The 19,425-nt window shown below is 44.6% G+C and overlaps 1 protein-coding gene across 1 annotated transcript; it reads right to left on the bottom strand.

Annotated features, from left to right (window-relative positions):
- Nucleotides 1-1,201: 1,201 nt before the first annotated feature.
- On the bottom strand, nucleotides 1,202-14,337 carry LOC124798812 (probable cytochrome P450 6a14). The gene is made up of 7 exons (XM_047262341.1): nucleotides 14,118-14,337; nucleotides 12,882-13,120; nucleotides 10,738-11,000; nucleotides 8,866-9,035; nucleotides 6,994-7,232; nucleotides 4,700-4,886; nucleotides 1,202-1,374 (listed from the first exon to the last, which is right to left on the bottom strand). The coding sequence occupies exons 1-7, from the start codon at nucleotides 14,335-14,337 to the stop codon at nucleotides 1,202-1,204; spliced, it is 1,491 nt and encodes a 496-aa protein (XP_047118297.1).
- Between the last annotated feature and the right edge of the window lie 5,088 nt (nucleotides 14,338-19,425).

Consider the following 19,425-nt stretch of genomic DNA (forward strand, 5'->3'; position numbering starts at 1 on the left):
CCACGTGAGTGTTAAAAGGAATCTATTAAACTTCGATTACAAGATAAATGAGTCAAATCTAAAGGTCGTAAATTTAACCAAATACCTAGGAATCACAATAACGAACATCTTAAATTGGAAGGAACACATAGAAAATGTTGTGCGGAAGGCTAACCAAAGACTGCCTTTTATTGGCAGGACACTTAGAAAATGTAACAGATTTACTAAAGAGACTACCTACAGTACGCTTCTCCGTCCTCTTTTACAATACTATTGCGCGGTGTGAGATCCTTACCAGATGGGAATAATGGAGCACATCGAGGAAGTGCAAAGAAGGGTAGCACTTATTGTATTATCGCGAAATAGGGGAGCGTCACTGAAACGATACAGGACGTCATTGAGGTGGACGTCATTAAAACAAAGGCGTTTTTCGTCGCGGCAGAATCTTCTCACTAAATTTGAATCACCAATTTTCTCCTCCGAATGCGAAAATATTTTGTGTACGCCGACCTACACAGGGAGGAAAAAAATGGATCTAATGGCTCTGAGCACTATGGGACTTAACATCTGAGGTCATCAGTCCACTAGAGCTTAGAACTACTTAAACCTAACTAGCCTAAGGACATAACACACATCCATGCCTGAGGCAGGATTCGAACCTGCGACCGTAGCGATCGCACGGTTCCAGACCGAAGCGCCTAGAACCGCTCGTCCACTCCGGTCGGCCAGGGAGGAAAGATCATCATATTAAAATAAGGGAAATCAGAGTTCGCACGGAAAGATATAGGTGTTGGTTTTTCCCGCACTCTGTACGAGATTGAAATAATAGAGAATTATTGTGAAGGTGGTTCGATGAACCGTCTGCCAGGGACCTAAATATGATTTGCAGAGTATCCCTGTAGACGTAGGTGTAGACCTCTGGATCCGGCTGCGTTTTAACCATACTCTCTGAACAAAGTGCAGTGGATGGAAACAGGAGACAGACGATATGCCTTGTGTTAATTATATTTATTTAATGTTACATGATATATATAGTCGAAACGATGTAAAAAATTGAAAGACGATAGACGATCAACTACATAGAAAACGTACTATATATACAAATGTACAGATACTTATACAGATCCTTTCTAGACAGCGTCCACATAAATAGTCAACGTCACACTCAGAAGTAACACAGACACGTAGAAGTAATGAGAGCTTTGTCCTCGCAGTGAGCAACCTAGACAGCCTTCCGACTGGTGATTTTCAGGTGGACACCGTTCTTTGTCGCGAGGATGGCAGCCATGGGGTCCAGTGGAAGAGGGATGTCTGTCTCGCTGCAGACGTCCACCTTGTAGTGCGACAGCAGGTGCACCAGGCCCAGCTTCGACTGCAGCAGCCCCAGGCGCATACCTGCGGCAACACCAACACGTTCTTAACAACGTACACATCGCTACATTAATTGCAATGCCAACGTTAAAAGTGGCTGTCAAGATGTTCCTGTCATTATTATTTTGACAAATTAAGAGATTACATAACACGAATAAGCTAACGCTTTTCCACATTCTTGCGTGCAACCTGACAACATTCAAAGTCATTAGAAGAGTTTTCACTATCTGTCCACTCATATGGCCAAAGGCCTTGCCGCAGTGGTAACACCGGTTTCCATCAGACCACCGAAGTTAAGCGCTGTCGGGCGTGGCTAGCGCTTGGATAGGTGACTGTTCGGTCTGCCGAGAGCTTTAGGCAAGCAGGGTGCGCCCAGCCCTTGTGAGGCAAATTGAGGAACTACTTGACTGAGAAGTAGCGGCTCCGATCACTAAAACTGACAACGGCCTGGAGAGCGGTGTGCTGACCACACGACCCTCCATATCCGCATCCAGGGACGCCTAAATGCTGAGGATGACACGACGGTCGGTCAGTACCGTTAGGCCTGTTCGGACGGAGTTTAGTTTTAGTTTAGCCCACCCAAACGAGAGCCTAATATTTTCTTCCTAAACTCACTTGATAGGTCACGGGAAGATGGTTTGGCATAACCTGTGGTGGTCAGGACCTCTGAAAATTTTGATACATCTACGTGAGACAGGTACTCGTTGGGGGTACGGTAACCAAGGCTCTTATTATTGTACCATGTATGTACTTCAGATAAAAATGGTTCAAATGGCTCTGAGCACTATGGGACTTAACATCTGAGGTCATCAGTCCCCTAGAACACAGAACTACTTAGACCTAACTAACCCAAGGACATCACACATATCCAAGCTTGAGGCAAGATTCGAACATGCGACCGTACCAGCAGCGCGGTTCCGGACTGAAGCGCCTAGAACCTCTCGGCCAGCACGGCCGGCTATGTACTTCAAACCGACAGTATGAGTGATATCACGGTGCACTAGACAACATGTAGGCATTTTCCTTCACCAATCTTATGAGACACCAAACTGATCCGTTATTAATAACCGCCACAAAGTAACAATACGTGTACTATCTTACCAAAATTTATAGCCAGGTAGAAATCAGATTGCACAGAAGCGTTACATTGTAATCCTCCGTCCTCTTCTCAGGGATTGTTGGAGTCCAGAGAAAAGAAAAAAAGGGGGGCCAGAGAGAGTGATAACAACTAACAAAAGTCCCTGCTGCAGGAACGACATGTTTTACTCTCTTTTTGGTGTGCAGCGCGCTTGCAGTACATTTTCCAGAGCATACATCTTTTCTGCTGCCCAGCCTCTGCCTCAAAAATTAAATAAAGCTGTCCTCGATCTGAAGTTTGGTGAGTGGGTCATAACGATTTCGTAAGTGTAATCCTATTGGGCGTTTTATATCCTTTCACTACTTTGACCTCTGAACTGGCTTACCAACACAGTTACAGAAGGACCCATAGTGTAACGCAAATCCGGACCGTGGTACAGCTTGCATTTTTCACGCCAATAAATCATTACCAGAGGAAGGAACGGTTGTATTCGCATCTGAGATTAAAGAATTGCTGGAAAACTGCCCTACTTACTCCTTTAATTAAAGGGTCACTTTCTTCACAAGGACAATCATTTTTCTGTTACTTGGTTTACCGCAAGGATAAGTATAGAGTATTAAAATCCGCAACTTAACAGATTCATCAATTAAATATATCGAGCGAAGTGGTGCGGCGGTTAAAGCATTTCACTGTCATCCAGGAGGCACAGGGTTCCCAAATCAACAAATTACATCGCTAGGTTAGGACAGCTCATGCTCACATGAAACTATTCTTTCTTTTACTTCTTTTGCCAGAAGAATAAGTACAAGGCGCCGATCCACTAGATAACAGATTTATAAACTTCATATACCGAGTTATGTGGTGCAGTGGTTGAAGTATTGGACTCTCACCCAGAAGGAACATGGTTCGCAATCTCTGAACCCAGCAGGCATTTAAGAGGAACGTTTGAAGTGTATCATCCTACCCTAACAGCACCTCCAGTACTGTTGCAAACAATTCCCATCACAAGTAGATAGTGTCGGAAGTTCCATGCGGCTTTTCGCGGATGATGCTGTAGTATAGAGAGAAGTTGCAGTATTAGAAAACTGCAGCGAAATACAGGAAGATTTTTAGCGGACAGGCACTTGGTGCAGGGAGTGGCAACTGACCCTTAACATAGGCAAATGTATTGTATTGCGAATACATAGAAAGAAGAATCCTTTATTGTATGATTATATGATAGCGGAACAAACACTGGTAGCAGTTACTTCTGTAAAATATCTGGGAGTATGCGTACAGAACGATTTGAAGTGGAATGATGATATAAAATTAATTGTTGGTAAGGCGGGTGCCAGGTTGAGATTCATTGGGAGAGTCCTTAGAAAACGTAGTCCATCAACAAAGCAGGTGGCTTACAAAACACACGTTCGACCTATACTTCAGTATTGCTCATCAGTGTGGGATCCGTACCAGGTCAGGTTGACAGAGGAGATAGAGAAAATCCAAAGAAGAGCGGCGCATTTCGTCATAGAGTTATTTGGTAAGCGTTACGGAGATGTTTAGCAAACTCAAGTGGCAGGCTTTACAAGAGAGGCACTCTGCATCGCGGTGTAGCTTGCTGTCCAGGTTTCGAGAGGGTGCGTTTCTGGATGAGGTATCGAATATATTGCTTCCCCCTACTTATACCTCCCGAGGAGATCACTAATGTAAAATCAGAAAGATTCGATTTGAACCACACTGATTGAACGAAAATCTTCAACAGTAATGAGATTCAGCAGTAAAAGTGAAAGTTCCATGTCGAAAATACACTTACGACCTAACTGATCAATATTAATTGTTGGTATGAACCCAGAATTGTGAGCGCACTAAATCAACATAAAAAGGAAACTAAATTGCGTCTGAACAGCCTTTGGAAGGCCCAATGATACCGACCAACCGCCATGTCATCCTGAGGCGATTGGCGTCACTAGATGTCGATATGGACAGGCGTGTGGTCAGCACAGCACTCTCCCAGCCCTTGTCTTTTTTCGTGGCTGGAGCCGCTACTCCTCAATCATGTAACTCCTCAGTTGGCCTCACAAGCACTGAGTGCACCCCACTTGCCAACACCGCTCGGCTGACCTGGATGGTGGCCCATCCGAGTGCTTCCCAAACCCGACAGTGCTTAACTTCGGTGATCTGACAGACCACCACTGCTACCAATGCGGTAAAGCAGTTGGCACCAAACACACGCATTACCTCAATTTCCTTGACAAAAAAAGATAGTGAAATCACGGAAGTTGCATAACTGACCTATGCAGAAGCGCGGACCCTCGCCGAACGGCATGTAGACGAAGGGATGCAGCGACGCCTTGGCCTCGTCGGTCCAGCGGTCCGGGTCGAAGCGGTGGGGCTCCGGGAAGTAGGTGGGGTCGTAGTGCAGGCTGAAGGCGGGCACCATCACCACGACGCCCGGCTCGAGCAGCGCGCCCTTCTCGGCCTCGCCGTCGGCGCCGGGCAGGCGGTACGGCCGCTGCACCTGCCGCGTCAGCGTCGGCACCGGCGGGTACTTGCGCAGCGTCTCTGCAACGGCGCCGAACGTCCCGTCAGCACACGCAGTGTGGGCCGCCAGGTGTAGGGAAGCTCAGAGGAAACGACACAAGTGGGGAACCAAGGATAGGTAACTGGATTCAGAGTTATTACAAATTAGTGGGACTGACAACTGTCTTAGAGAGATGCAGCAACTACTAACCACCATAACGCAATATATAGCTACACTTCAGCAACGACTGCGCTTAGGCTGCACTTATGTGTGGGGTACCTAAGAAAGCTGACAAGCTGGAAGTGATGAATGGAGAGTGGGTATGGAGTAATCGAAAACAACATATTAACCAGAAGATGTCTACATGTCGCAAAAATATGAGCTGTATCAACGACTTTTACTTCACCTTCTTTATTTACTGGGTATGCTGAAATACAGTGCTCAAATACGTTTTGCACATCTTGCATATCAACAAATATAAGTGGGTTGAGATGCAATGTGTACATGGGATGAAAAGTAGGTGCTATGAAAGTAAAAACAAAAAATTAAAATTAGAAATAGTCTTTTCGGAACTGTACATTTTTGTACATCTGTGAAACATAAAGCTGCTCTTGAGTAATATTCAATACCATGTTCTTCCACCCAACCCATTTTGAAGCTGTCTGCAGCTCTTGGAGGGTGGTACTGCTGTCATCTAATGTTTTAGGAGCATTCCAGCGACTACGCTGCCAACCACGCTTAATCAGTTTCATGGTATCCTACTCAATTGAATCTTGTTCCCGAGATGAGTGAGGTGTTTTCATGCATCATCTTATTGAAAGAGAAAGTTGTTATTGAAATGCTGACTGTACAGCTGGACAAGATGTTGGAGAATCCTGTCCCAACGCTGAATAGCATTCATGCTACCCTTCAAGACCGTGAGAAGCGACTGACATTTGTACATAGTAATGTCCCAAAATGTGGTTGACCGACCATTGATGAACCCGTAAGACTGCACACCTGAGACGTACATTGGTAGCTGGCCGACTCACATTTTTTTACAGCAATCATCAAGTGTCAGAAAAATCCTACACTTTTAGTATATCGATCTTCTGGTATGTATTGGGATATTGCATGTAGCAAAGAAAACAACGTCAGCTGTGTTTACTGATTTTATTCGTTTCTGTCCACTGGAGCACCAAATAAAACCAGTATACCAAGGTGACAGTGTTGTCCTTAATACATCTAAGAATACTGCACTCGTCAACCAGTAAAACATAGCAACATTGATGCAAGTCTCATTCCATGCATTTCGTTGCTCACCTAGTTAGACCACCATGGTGCTTGAAGCTATTATTCTCGCAATGGACACCTACAGGCTACATTAATCGTGTGGAGACATTTTTGAACTATGCAAACGTCGACAAAGCCGTTCCAGTTTCCACCAAAATTCAAAGTGCAATTCTGTTGCATTTTGCTGGGGGGACAAACGAGACATATAGTTCACCACGGGCGATCAGTATGACACAGATCTTCAAAATTTTCCGTTCCCTAATAGTGGATGAATATTCGAATGACGTCGCTGTGTGGTTTGCCAGTTACCGGGGCACTTTACCAGCTGACAAACCTTACTGTTGTGAAGATACGCTGTTAACACTGACTATGTTTTAAACGATTATTCAAGGCATGTTGACAGATTCAGCACTGTATGCACACCGCTTATCCCGTTCATGATTAAAGACATACAACACTATTGAACTGCTCTGAAAACGAAGGTTTATCGAGGTCATAGTGGTTTGACAAGTCTATCCAATTCGCAGAAGAATTTCTAAATCTGTAGCATTATAGAGTTACGAATAAAAAACCATGTGAAAAAAATTAAATCTAGCGTAGAATTCACGTGAAAGGAAGTCACTTAAGTTTTAAGTATGCTACCAACTTCTTCACTGAAAAAGTTTACACAAAATGACACGTTCAACAACTGACTGAAGACCGCATTTATCGTTCATGGAACGCCAAATGACTAACATTTGATGAACGCACACACTTTGCTATGAATCTGGAGAAAGCTCGAATGCAGTCGTACGATAACAGTGGGCGTGTTACCTGACAGCACTCTGTCGAGGTACTTCATCTTCGCGAGAGAGTCGTACGAGATCTCGCCGCTCTCTGCCAGCACGGAGTCGATTTCCTTCAGCACCCGCTGCTGGATGTCCGGGTTGACAGCCAGCTCGTAAGCAGCGAAGCTCATCGTGGTCGACGACGTCTCGAAGCCGGCGATGTAGAACAGGAAGGCCTGCGCCGACACTTCGTTCTCCGACAGTTCTGCGAAGCAAAGAGAGTGGCTTTTTTAATACGGACAGTTCAGATTCTCCCCTCACTGCACAGGACAGTATCTTTATAGTATAGTTTTGAGTGAGTATGTGTGGAATGTAGAGTTCGGCGTGAAACTTTGGACATTTGCCAGGTCAAGGTGAACTATTATTGGAGCATATGCCCTCAGTGTCTTACGCTTGTCCTATCTGGAGGAAGTAGTTAGCGTCGATCACGTAAAAGTTCAGATTTATCGAAGAATCACCCTATCCCTTTTCTACATCTGCTTCATCCATGAATTTTATCCAGCCAAAAAAATAAATAAATAAATAAGAATAAAACAAGTAGTCCAATTTCCTCAACTGTCTACATGAAATTCTTTGTCTGTTGACTGTTTTCCCTGTTCTTCTGCTGACAAGACACCGCACTAAATGTTTTATGAGGATTTCGCCTTGTACAAGGTTAGGGACCCAAACAGCGAGGTCATCAGTCCCATCGGATTACCGAAGGATGGAGAAGGAAATCGGCACGCCCTTTCAAAGGAAACATCCTTGCATTTGTCAGAAACGATTTAGGGAAATCACGGACGTGGGTTTGAACAGTCGTCCCCCCAAATGAGAGTCCAGTGTGGTAACCACTGCGCCACCTCACTCGGTAGATGTATTTGTTGTTGAAGCCAACACAAATGCAAATAGTGACCTTCCTGAAGAAAATGGCTCCAAGAAGAATTAGTCAGACATTCATTTAACGTGCGTACTCCTAAATTTCAGTCAATTATCAGTGAAAACCACCAACTCTTGTATTACAGATTTATCATGCTGTGACCGGTTTCGGTCGTCGAACATTTTCAGATGCGCTGTTATGCGCTGATGGCACGGTACTCGTCGAAAATATGAGGCGATGCAACTCATTGTCCAACAGGGGATTGTTTTGGCACGAGTTGGAGGTATCCTTCCGTGGGGCATGTTTACAATATGTCAGCTAGATTCCATGACACGCCTGCCGTTGTTTCCCAGGTGAACAATACCCTACTATCACATGAAATGCCTCGCATTCGGGAGGACGACGGCTCAAACCCGTCTCCGGCCATCCTGATTTAGGTTTTCCGTGATTTCCCTAAATCGTTTCAAGCAAATTCCGGGATAGTTTCTTTCAAAGGGCACGGCAGATTTCCTTCCCCATCCTTCCCTAATCGGAGCTTGTGCTCCGTCTCAAATGACTTCGTTGTCGACGGGACGTTCACCACGAATCTCCTCCTGCTCCTCACACGAAACTAACTGAATGCCTACAGCAGACTCCAGTCAACCTGAACATTTGGAAAGACAGTGCTTCAGCCCATTGCCCCCGACTTTCGAGAGGATGATTTGTGGGCCACACCATGTACATGACGGTTTGTCCCCTGGTGACCTGACCTGATTTCTGCTGATCCAAGCAGTCTGCTTGAGTGGTAGGGGTGGGCGGTTATGGACTACGAAAGTTCTCCAACATATTCTCCTCTCGTTGATCCATAGGACGATGCGTTGCATCCGTCATCAGGGCGAAACGGGGTGCTACGTGCTATAAGCGCATATGCCTTTTCTGTAGTATTAGAGTATCAATAGACACATTTACTCGTAAAATAATAACTGAACAAGTCGGTACTTACTCCAGTCAGTGCCTCCTTGCTTCTCGCCTTCGACGAAACCCTTCGTGTGCAGCTGGATAAACAGGTCCATGAAATCGTTCCTTCTGATGGAATTTTCTAAGCGATCGTGGACTGTCTCCTTCACCATATTGTCGAAAAACTGCAGTGTATTGTTCCTAGGAGCTCTGGAACTGAAGTGTAAAAGGAAAATTGTGAAATATGTCAGAAAGATTTTTTTATAGCTAACCAAGAACTATATCTATTACAATACTTGAATCCTAAAAGTCATGAAGCGACTTGTAATTGCTAACAGTAAGACATTTCTGTTAGTTATTTAGGTGAGATATTTACCGCAGTTTTATTTTTCATAGTTATCTTTTTGCGGTTGTGTGTGAGGAATAATTTGCAGTACAATAATGCTAGTGAGCTTCACGAATCTCAAATTAAAAAACTACGACAGTGAAACAGAACACGTGTGTGCAACATTTACTAGATAAAGCAATGCGGACATCCACGTACATACAATAATTCTGCAGAAATAAGCTGACGTTATGAAACCTCTAAACGAATAAGAATATGCAGTTAATTGGCAACCCAACAGTGGTATACTGAATTACTCCCCCAGTATGTACATCTTTCGTGCGCATAGGACATGGACATTACTCAATATATAGTCTTCGTGAGATTCACATTAAAATTTATTGCACTTAAAACTCATGTTATCCAATACAGTTCACTGATGGATAAGACTGTAATTAGTTTTCTCGGACCAGGGTGGATGTCCGTTATATTTACATTGTGAGAATATTTGAAGAATGTGCAGGGTATGTATCGTACAGGGGCACCAATGGATAAAGATAAAAAATAAGAGGAGGAAATGAAATGGTTCGTATCGAGTTTGCGGAACGAAAAAAATACGGACAGGGGGGCGAAGGAAATATAAAGGTATGGTGTAGGTCTTTTGATGGAAAGGACGAACAAATGCGAATTCTGAGAAGCAGATCAAGGCGTAATAGAGTTTTAAGATAATGATTTAACAGTGTGGCAGAGATAATCAGGGTGAGGTTTACATAGAGGAAGATGTGTTACTTCAACGCTTTAAAAATGTGGACGAATTTGGGATAATGCAGTCCCCGTATTCGCCCTACAATAATTTTGGGGATATTTAGACTACGGTGAGTACCGTACTGGATGTTAGGAGGTAAGAGATATGTGCTGTTTTGCGCTCTGAGGTTAGTGGGAGAACGTTTTGTAAACAGCACTCACTCCACAGTAGAGTGAAAGCAGATTTATGGAAACAATCGCTACGCTGTGGAAAAGACATTGCTCAGTGATGTCATTTCTTTTGGGTCGATTAGTCCAGCAAGGGATGCAGCAGAGACTAATTATATTGGGAATCAGAAACGCAGGAGAGAGATACTGCCCGAATTGAAGCTGTGGATGGACCCTGAGTCGCTCCTGAATCTATAACGCAGCAAGAGTAACTTCTGGCAGAGGTCTGAGGAGGAGGAGTTTTCAGTCAGGTAAACAGTTTTAATGCTATTAAGTGTCAGGGCAGCTTTTAGTTATTATGTAGGGGCCATGGAGGCAAAAGGGTAACTTGGTTCGTCCTGTAATTATAGCCTAGGTGTTAGATAAGTTCACTATCATGTCTGCACCTGACTGTTCCAAACTGATGACTTAAATAATGTACAGGATGAACAAAACAACGTTCAAAAGGTACTAAGCAAAGAACAGTTTCATTTGAAGGCACCAGAAAGGAAATGCTGATATGCTGTTGGTCAACAGTAAAGGAATATATAAGAAAATTTGAACACTTTCATAGTGCTTTGAAGTCCAGATGCCATTTTCAAATTTGGTACAGTTTCCACAGTAAAAAGATGAGTTACTCACTCGTAGTACCGCTTGAGCGGAGGCGTAAAGATTTCGGTGGCGATCTCCTTGAAGGGCCTGGCCCGTGGCTGGAAGAGGATGCGGCCCCACATCCTGAAGTCGCAGTCCGGGTTTCTCTGGCAGTTGAGCTTGACGCCGAAGGCGAGCGTGGCGATCACCTCCGTGGTGTAGAGGGCGAACACCTCTCGGAACTGCAGCACCTTGCCCTCCCGCGCGGCGTCCGCCAGCACCTCCACCATCTCGCTGCCGCACTCGTTCAGCGTCTGCGAAGGGAACGCAGCTTTGGGTAAGTCCACCAGCTATCGATCTGTCCCTTGACCTCTAAAACCCCTTGACTGTGTATGGCATTCTAATCTCATTCTCAGACTCTTAACCCAAACAGTTACATTTTCTACGTCAGCTTGTTGCACCTGCCTCTCACAATAACCCAAGACATGTAACCATTAACAGCCCCCAACGAATTACATCTGTGCCCAAGGATTCGTGTAAGCTACATTTCTATATATCCTTGGCACTACTGAAATGGTTAAATCACCACAGCTGTGTGCCAATAACACCACTGTTATGAGCTTCTGAACATCTTAAAAATCCCACCCAAAAGTGGATGAAGAAGGTTGCATCTTCGTCAAACACAATGGCCCTTATGACAAACTCTACCATGTCCCACGAACCTACAGTAGAGACATCCCAAAATATCTGCCTCTACATTTACGACCAATATATCCAGCTCGATAAAATACCTCGGCAAACTTTCCTCCTTAAATTAGTAGTTGACATTCTTCCATTACTGTCCAACCAATATTAATCACACAGTAAACTAGAACCAATAGAACTACTAATCGTCCGTACATGGAAATTGCATTCCTTCACCATCCTCCACACCTGCAAAGCCTTCACATGACATATCCTTCTCTATAGAGTTAGCTGGGTTTCCGCTCCACCAAACTACCTCTCTTCCAGAGCCATGTACACTCTTATCTTGCTTTCCGGTCACGCCTATCCTCGTCTTCAATAATCGTTTATCAACTCATCAAATTACCCTTCATCCTCATCTACACTGATCGCCTGTGCTTACATTTTGTGCTTCCCAGAAAACAGACCCCAATAATCTTATTACCCTAACCCTAACCCTAAACCACCAATTTCCAGTACTGATAAACCTTTGCACTACTGTATCGACACATTGCACGTATCCGATATATACCCTGAGTTCCTTTCCTCTTACCCATACTCAAACTCCTCTATCTCACCGCAACTTCTGTTTCACTTCATGTAAATCAAGATTCCATTGACCATGACGCCGTGGTAACTCACTTCTTACACCCCCATGAAGCCAGTCCACTTAACCTCACCTAATTTATTCTTTCCAATTGCAATTTCTTTCCAGTCAGCAAAGTACAGTACTTCCTTCGACAAGTTCAGCATCTTAGAAACACAGCTTTTGAAGTCTACAGTGACTATTTGTAGTTTTAATAAGGTCACTATAGAAACTAGTTTAATAATCATAAAACAATAGAAATATTCCATCTTATTTTTGATATTTATATCAAACTTCGTATTTCAAAAGTTTCTTGGCTGAATAGCTTAATAGTAGCTTGTTGCCAGCCACCCTTAAGCTTGAGGGACGAGGGAGTAGAATAACATCAAAAGAAAAATTGTGAAAATAAGAGTAAAAATAATAAAAACTGGCAGTGAGACCTTGGTCATCGGTCTTCTATGATACAGTAGTAAGCGTCGCATGTTACCGAATTATAAGTTCTATTTTTGTTTCCCTAATCCTTCTGGGATGCGAAAGTCTGAAAATAGGACCCTCACGCACTTCATAATTGTTTTATTAAGTACCTAAAACCATTGCTGTAGCCATTTAAAAAATTGCGCGTTCACACTCACCAAAGTGACAGGGTGTCTATAGATACCAACTAATAACACACAGAGCATTATATCTTATTTCTAAAGGTGGCAGTTTGATGCGTATCATTTTCACCAGTATTCAAGGCCTCTCAGAGCAAATAAAAGTTGTTGTTTAGAATGTGACAAATGCCTAATAACCTTACTATCATCCCAGGTAGAAGAAAGACCACGCTGCTCAAAAAGCGTGACTGGGCTCGTTAAAATTTTCTGTGTTCGTTGGAACATTTGCTCACCTGGAACATGTTCTTCAGCTTGCCACTGGTAAACAGTGGGCTGAGTTTGTTGCGCAGACGGCGCCATCGATCGCCCTTCATGAAGAACAGCTGACCCTCCAGTATTGGGTCGTCTACAGGGACAGGTTCTCGGTCGGTGAAGTAGTCAAAGTCCTTGACCAGTATTTGACGAATGAGATCTGGGTCGATGACCAGCAGGCGGGGTTCAAGTCCACGGTAGTAGCCCACGTAGCGCTTATCTGAAAAAAATCCAATTAGTGACTGTTAAAAGAGCACTCCACCTGCTATATGATCTGTATATTTTAATAACTACCGAGCAATTGTCTTATGGACGAAAAGGTTGCCACAGTTTATTAAATGCAATGAAAAGACTGTCACTACACTCTTACCATTTTACGCAATCACATAAAAGTTTTATACTGTTAACTGGAGCAGCCACCAATGGCCTTGATGAGAAAGATTGGAGAAACTTGAGGATGGTTACCTGTAACGCTTATGGAGTGAACCAAGGGTTACGTCAAATTTACGAAGTGTCGTATGACTCAAAATGCCGTTTGTACGCTTTTAGGTGGCATTGAAGGCCAGTTATCATTACGATTCAGTGGAGTAAAATATAATGTAGTGTCCGTCACAGATTGGCGCTTCTGTTCGCCTGCAGGTCATGTCAATAACACCACATTACTCTCGTTAGATCTTTTTATGTGATGAAGAATGAATACCACTGTGCTTCACTACGTAAGGCCCTACTGGAGGTGGTACAGCCTTCCAACTTACTTCCTAGGCCAATTGTAAAAGAACTTAACAGTTCTGTGCCGATCGCAAACACCATTGAAGTTTAATATTTTTCACATATCGATGGTCGGCAATGAAAACATTGTAACTTCATTTTGATAAATTTTGAAGGAGGAGCAAAAAAGTGTTACAGATATATTTCCTGCATGTGTAACTATGTAGTGAAAGCCCATTTACTGACATATTAGAGAAACCCATGCACTTTCAAATTTGTCTTTGATAATGGATTTACTGGTTACTAGAATTACGCGGTTTCCGCAGACAGTTGGAGTGACGAGGTTTTATTGCCTATCACAGATGTGTAAATCGTGATAGTCTTGAAAGAAGCTTACTGATTCCTGTGTGTAGACAGTTGGTAACTGCCGAAAAGTAGCTGATCTAAATGTGATGCTGCATTCCATAGTATTTTGCAGATTGATGATTTCTTCTCCACAGTGTACATACCTCTGAACTGATGGTAGAGTTCGTCGAGGTCCTCTGACAGCATTTGTTTCTGCACGATGGACTTGTAACAGTTTCCAAACGGCGTCCAGGGTCGCGACTGGGGGGCGCCCTTCTCTGTCCAGTAGCTGAAGTGCCGGAAGTAGCACACCCACAGCACCAGCGCGGCGGCGATCACCATGAGGGCCAGTTCGTCCATCCACGAGTCCAGTTCCACCAACATGGTGAGGGTCTGGTGTAGGCTGCGCTTATCAAGATGATCCTGACCTCTGCGAACAGTGTACAAAAAAATGGGACTTAACAGCTATGGTCATCAGCCCCCTAGAACTTAGAACTTCTTAAACCTAACTAACCTAAGGACATCACGCAACACAGTCATTACGAGGCAGAGACCAGTATACAGATACTACCGTAAAATCGAAGTAACGCAGCTGAACTGATGGTGGGGCTGATGAAGTAACCTTCCTCTATTCATGCCTAACTGACTGCTGTATGTTGACAATGGAGGGCACTCAAGAAGGGTGTGGTGAAATATACTACTGGCTATTAAAATTGCTATACCAAGAAGAAATGCAGATGATAAACGGGTATTCATTGGACAAATATATTATACTAGAACTGACATGTGATTACATTTTCACGCAATTTAGGTGCATAGATCTTGAGAAATCAGTACCCAGAACAACCATCTCCGGTCGTAATAACGGCCTTGATACGCCTAGGCATTGAGTCAAACAAAGCTTGGATGGCGTGTACAAGTACACCTGCCTATGCAGCTTCAACACGATACCACAGTTCATCAAGATTAGTGACTGGCGTATTGTGACGAGCCAGTTGCTCGGCCACCAATGACCAGACTTTTCAATTGGTGAGAGATCTGGAGAATGTGCTGGCCAGGGCAGCACTCGAACATTTTCTGTATCCAGAAAGGCCCGTACAGGACCTGCAACATGCGGGCGTGCATTATCCTGCTGAAATGTAGGGTTTCGTAGGGATCGAATGAAGGGTAGAGCCACTGGTCGTAACACATCTGAAATGTAACGTCCACTGTTCAAGTGCCGTCAGTGCGTTCAAGAGGTGACCGAGACGTGTAACCAATAGTACCCCATACCATCACGCCGGGTGATACGCCAGTATGCCGATGACGAATGCACGCTTCCAATGTGCGTTCACCGCAATGTCGCCAAACACGGATGTGACCATAATGACGCTGTAAACAGAACCAGGATTCATCCGAAAAATGATGTTTTGCCATTCGCGCACCCAGGTTCGTCATTGAGTACACCATCGTAGGCGCTCCTGTCTGTGGTGTAGCGTCAAGGGTAACCGCAGCCACGGTCTCCGAGCTGATAGTCTATGCTGCTGCAAACGTCGTCGAACTGTTCGTACAAATGGTTGCTGTCCCGTAAACGTCCCCATCTGTTGACTCATGGATCGAGACGTGGCTCCACGATCCGTTACAGCCATGCGGATAAGATGCTTGTCATCTCGACTGCTAGTGATACGAGGCCGTTGTGATCCAGCACGGCGTTCCGTATTACCCACCTGAACCCACCGATTCCATAGTCTGCTAACAGTCATTGGATCTCGACCAACGAGAGCTGCAATGTCACGATACGATAAACCGAATCGCGATAGGGTACAATCCGACCTTTATCAAAGTCGGAAACGTGATGGTACACATTTCTCCTCCTTACACGAGGCATCACAATAACGTTTCACCAGGCAACGCCGGTCAACTGTTGTTTGTGTATGAGAAATCGGTTGGGATCTTTCCTCATGTCAGCACGTTGTAGGTGTCGCCACCGGTGCCAACCATGTGTGAATGCTCTGAAAAGCTAATCATTTGCATATCATAGCATCTTCTTCCTTTCTGTTAAATTTCGCGTCTAGAGCACGTCATCTTCGTGTTGTAGCAATCTTAATGGCCAGCAGTGTACATATTTCCAATGACTGATTCACTGATTTAGTGTTTATATCAAAAAATAACATATCATTTTTTTATGTTATTTAGTGAAAATGTAAGTCAGGCCCACATTGCCTTTGAGCTGCATTTTGTTGGAATAGATAGGCTGGAATACAGCGCTGTCATATGCTGCTTGCTGTGGACGTTTTATTACAAACGCGAATACAAGCTTGGGGACAGCAATCTGTTTAAGAGTCGGTAAAAAGAAGACGCCTAACAACTGGCAGCGCTGATGCGGACTTCCACCTGCGAAGCTTCCACAGCTGCAGACGAAGCAACCAGTCGTCTGCTGAGCTGTGATAGCACTATTGCCGTAGAGACGTATGCAAAAGCGCATTAAGTGATTGGTTGACGTTGAAGCATGAAGCACGAGCGCCAACCCCACCACAGTCAGCGATCTTGTTTTCTAGACTCTACTACACCTTCGTGATTGGACAGAGGACTGCCTGGCAAATGGAACTCAGCGCGTTTTTCTTAACGGGGAGCAATCGCCAAACGTGTAAGGTACGTCAGGTGTGCCACAAGGGTGTGGTATGGGACTGCTGATGTAGGTATACAACGAGTCTCCTTTCAATAGTTACCACATGGGGAGCTGAACTGAAAAAAGAAACACAGAGTAAGAATGCAATGTTATTTTGCGTGTTTGTTGGCAATAAATGATGTATGAAACACACGGTCTAGGCACGTTAATGTGAGCACCTGTTCAGATGCCTGAATAAGCAGCTTTTGCAGCTCAGACGTGCGGGAAGAGTGAGATTCTGGAAGGTACCGAAAGATATATGGAACCATGCTGACATAAGTGCCGTGGCCACCTGTCCCAGATTTCTCGGTTGAGGATCTATGGCGCGAACAGTGGTCCCATAGACACTCGGTTGGTACTCTACGAACCATAGACGTACACCGCGACCTATATGACGCGTTGTCCTGTTGGTAGATGCAATAGTGCCGAGAAAAAGAAAACTGCATGTAGGGGTGGACATGATCCCCAAGGAGGAGAGCACACTTGTGTTGATCCACTGTGGCTTCCAGAATGACTAGATTACCTAGGAAAGGAAGCGAAAACTTTCTCCACATCATAACGCTCCCTACTCCTGCCTGGATGCTTTGCTGTAAGATGATTCACGCTATACTCGCCAATGGCAATCTGTCCGATGGAGGATAAAACGTCTTCGGCTCGACCTATCGCTTGGCCCCAGAGGCTCAGTCCCACCTTAGGTCTTCGGCCGGAATTTTCTCTCTGTTCTTGGCGAGTTTGGGGACTCAGAAATAATCTACACAGATGGATCACGGGTCGACGGTCTTGTTGGCTTGGCTTTCGCTCACGTTGGCCATACGGAACAACGCTCCTCGCTGGATGGCTTCAGTGTATTCACTGCAGAGCTGGTTGCCATCTATCGCGCTCTTGAACATATCCGCTCCTGCTCTGGTGAGTCCATCGTCATTTGTAGTGACTCCTTAAGCAGCCTACAAGCTCTCGACGAGTGCTTCCCTAGGCATCCTTTGGTACTGTTAATCCATGAGTCTCTTTATGCCCTCTGCACTAGTGGCCGATCAGTGATCTTTATTTGGACTCCAGGCCATGTCGGGATACCGGGCAGTGAACATGTTGACCGCCTGGCCAAACAGGCCACCAGTAAACCATCTCTGGACATTGGCCTCCTGGAGACCGATTTGCGAGCAGTCTTCCACCGCAAAGCTTTCGCGATTTGGGACACTGAATGGCGCACCCTGAGCACACCAAATAAACTTCGTGCTATTACGGAGACGACGAATGTGTGGCGGTCATCCATGCGAGCTTCTCGCAGGGAATCAGTTGTCCTTTGCCGGCTCCGTATTGGTCATACGTGGCTAACAGATGGTTACCTTCACAGTTGCGAGGACCCACCACAGTGTCGCTGTGGCTCCCTTCTGACTGCCGTCCACATCTTGGTGGACTGCCCAATTTTAGTCACTCTACGACCGACTTTTAACCTTCCCAGCACTCTACCTTCGGTGTTGGGCGACGATGTCTCAAAATCGAAATAGATCTGATCTAAGTGGCAGATATAAATCATTGTTTCAACTGCTTTCGCGTGTGTTTACGTACACTCGATATTCAGCAGAGATTTTCAACTGTTTCTGCCGGCATAATGACGGTAAACACAGTCTAGCTCGGTGCAGCCCGACTGTGTGTGTTTCCAGGCGGCAACATCATACTTATACGAGTGGTTTCCATAACATTATACGTAAAATTACGGTTTGTTGCCATATGGCAATACCATGCGATAGTGGGTTCAGAATCTAAAGGGTTTTTCAATTAAATAAAGATCTGGTATCAGTGACCAAAAACCTGCTGCAGCGCAGATGATAACGAGATCGAAATAAAAGAAAGAAGTTAAGAAGAAACTAGAATCGTATTGTTTGGAATGTCCAAGCAGATTCAAATGTTATATTATACAGGCAGTCAAACACAGACATACTGGGCTATAGAAGGAACTGTACACGAGTTGTTAACTAGCCATGAAGTGATCTCTAAGCTCCCAAGCTCCGTTACTGTATCAGGAAGGCCTACGAAGGCTACACCTTCAGATCCGTCTGCATATTCGGATCCTTTCCACCATACGCAACTAGTGTACAACACCTAAAACACCGTTTGCTGAGAACATGTATTTGTCAGATGCTTACCACGTGCAGTCCCAAGATATCTTCACGTGGCTGATTTAGGCAGCTTGCAGTGATGTACCTTGTGCTCTGACTGGCGTTATGGCGGGGCATCTGTGTTTATAAGAGGTCTGTGTCATCAGATAACGAGATAAGTGACAGAGAGACGATTCAAACCGACAGGAAGACTGCAGCTAATTACGTTCACACTCTCTCACCTCTCTCGCGTTTGTCACCATGTATGGAATCAGCTGTATTACGTCACTCGGCAATTTCATTGTACTGAATTTTGCGGCCGGATGGCCTTCCTGTTGCTACACTTCTTCAGATAACCTAACTGAGGGAAATCGTGTTCGTCATCTACTATTGAATCGTTTGAACTTTGTTCTGTGCGTATTCGTATTTTAAAAGTTGATGTATTGTATTTCCTGTGACGGCGACAGCCCGCCCTTTGCCTAAATGATCATGGAAAACAGTCGAAAAATTACTCTAGGCAGGCTGGCTTACCAGACTAACGACCGTTAATCCACCACGTGGATTGTATCTTAGTCTGTTTCACCTCCATGTCTGTAAAGATTGCAAGATGTACGTTGACCTATATTTCTAGGTAAAGTTCGTTCGCATTAAACTACCGGTATTTCAAGATTAATCGACAGTAATCCGTGAGCTTTTGATGATTTGGTGCCTAACTGAAATACATTGTCG

This window comes from Schistocerca piceifrons, chromosome 5 (genome assembly GCF_021461385.2).
Source record: "Schistocerca piceifrons isolate TAMUIC-IGC-003096 chromosome 5, iqSchPice1.1, whole genome shotgun sequence".
In the NCBI taxonomy this organism is placed as follows: domain Eukaryota; kingdom Metazoa; phylum Arthropoda; class Insecta; order Orthoptera; family Acrididae; genus Schistocerca; species Schistocerca piceifrons.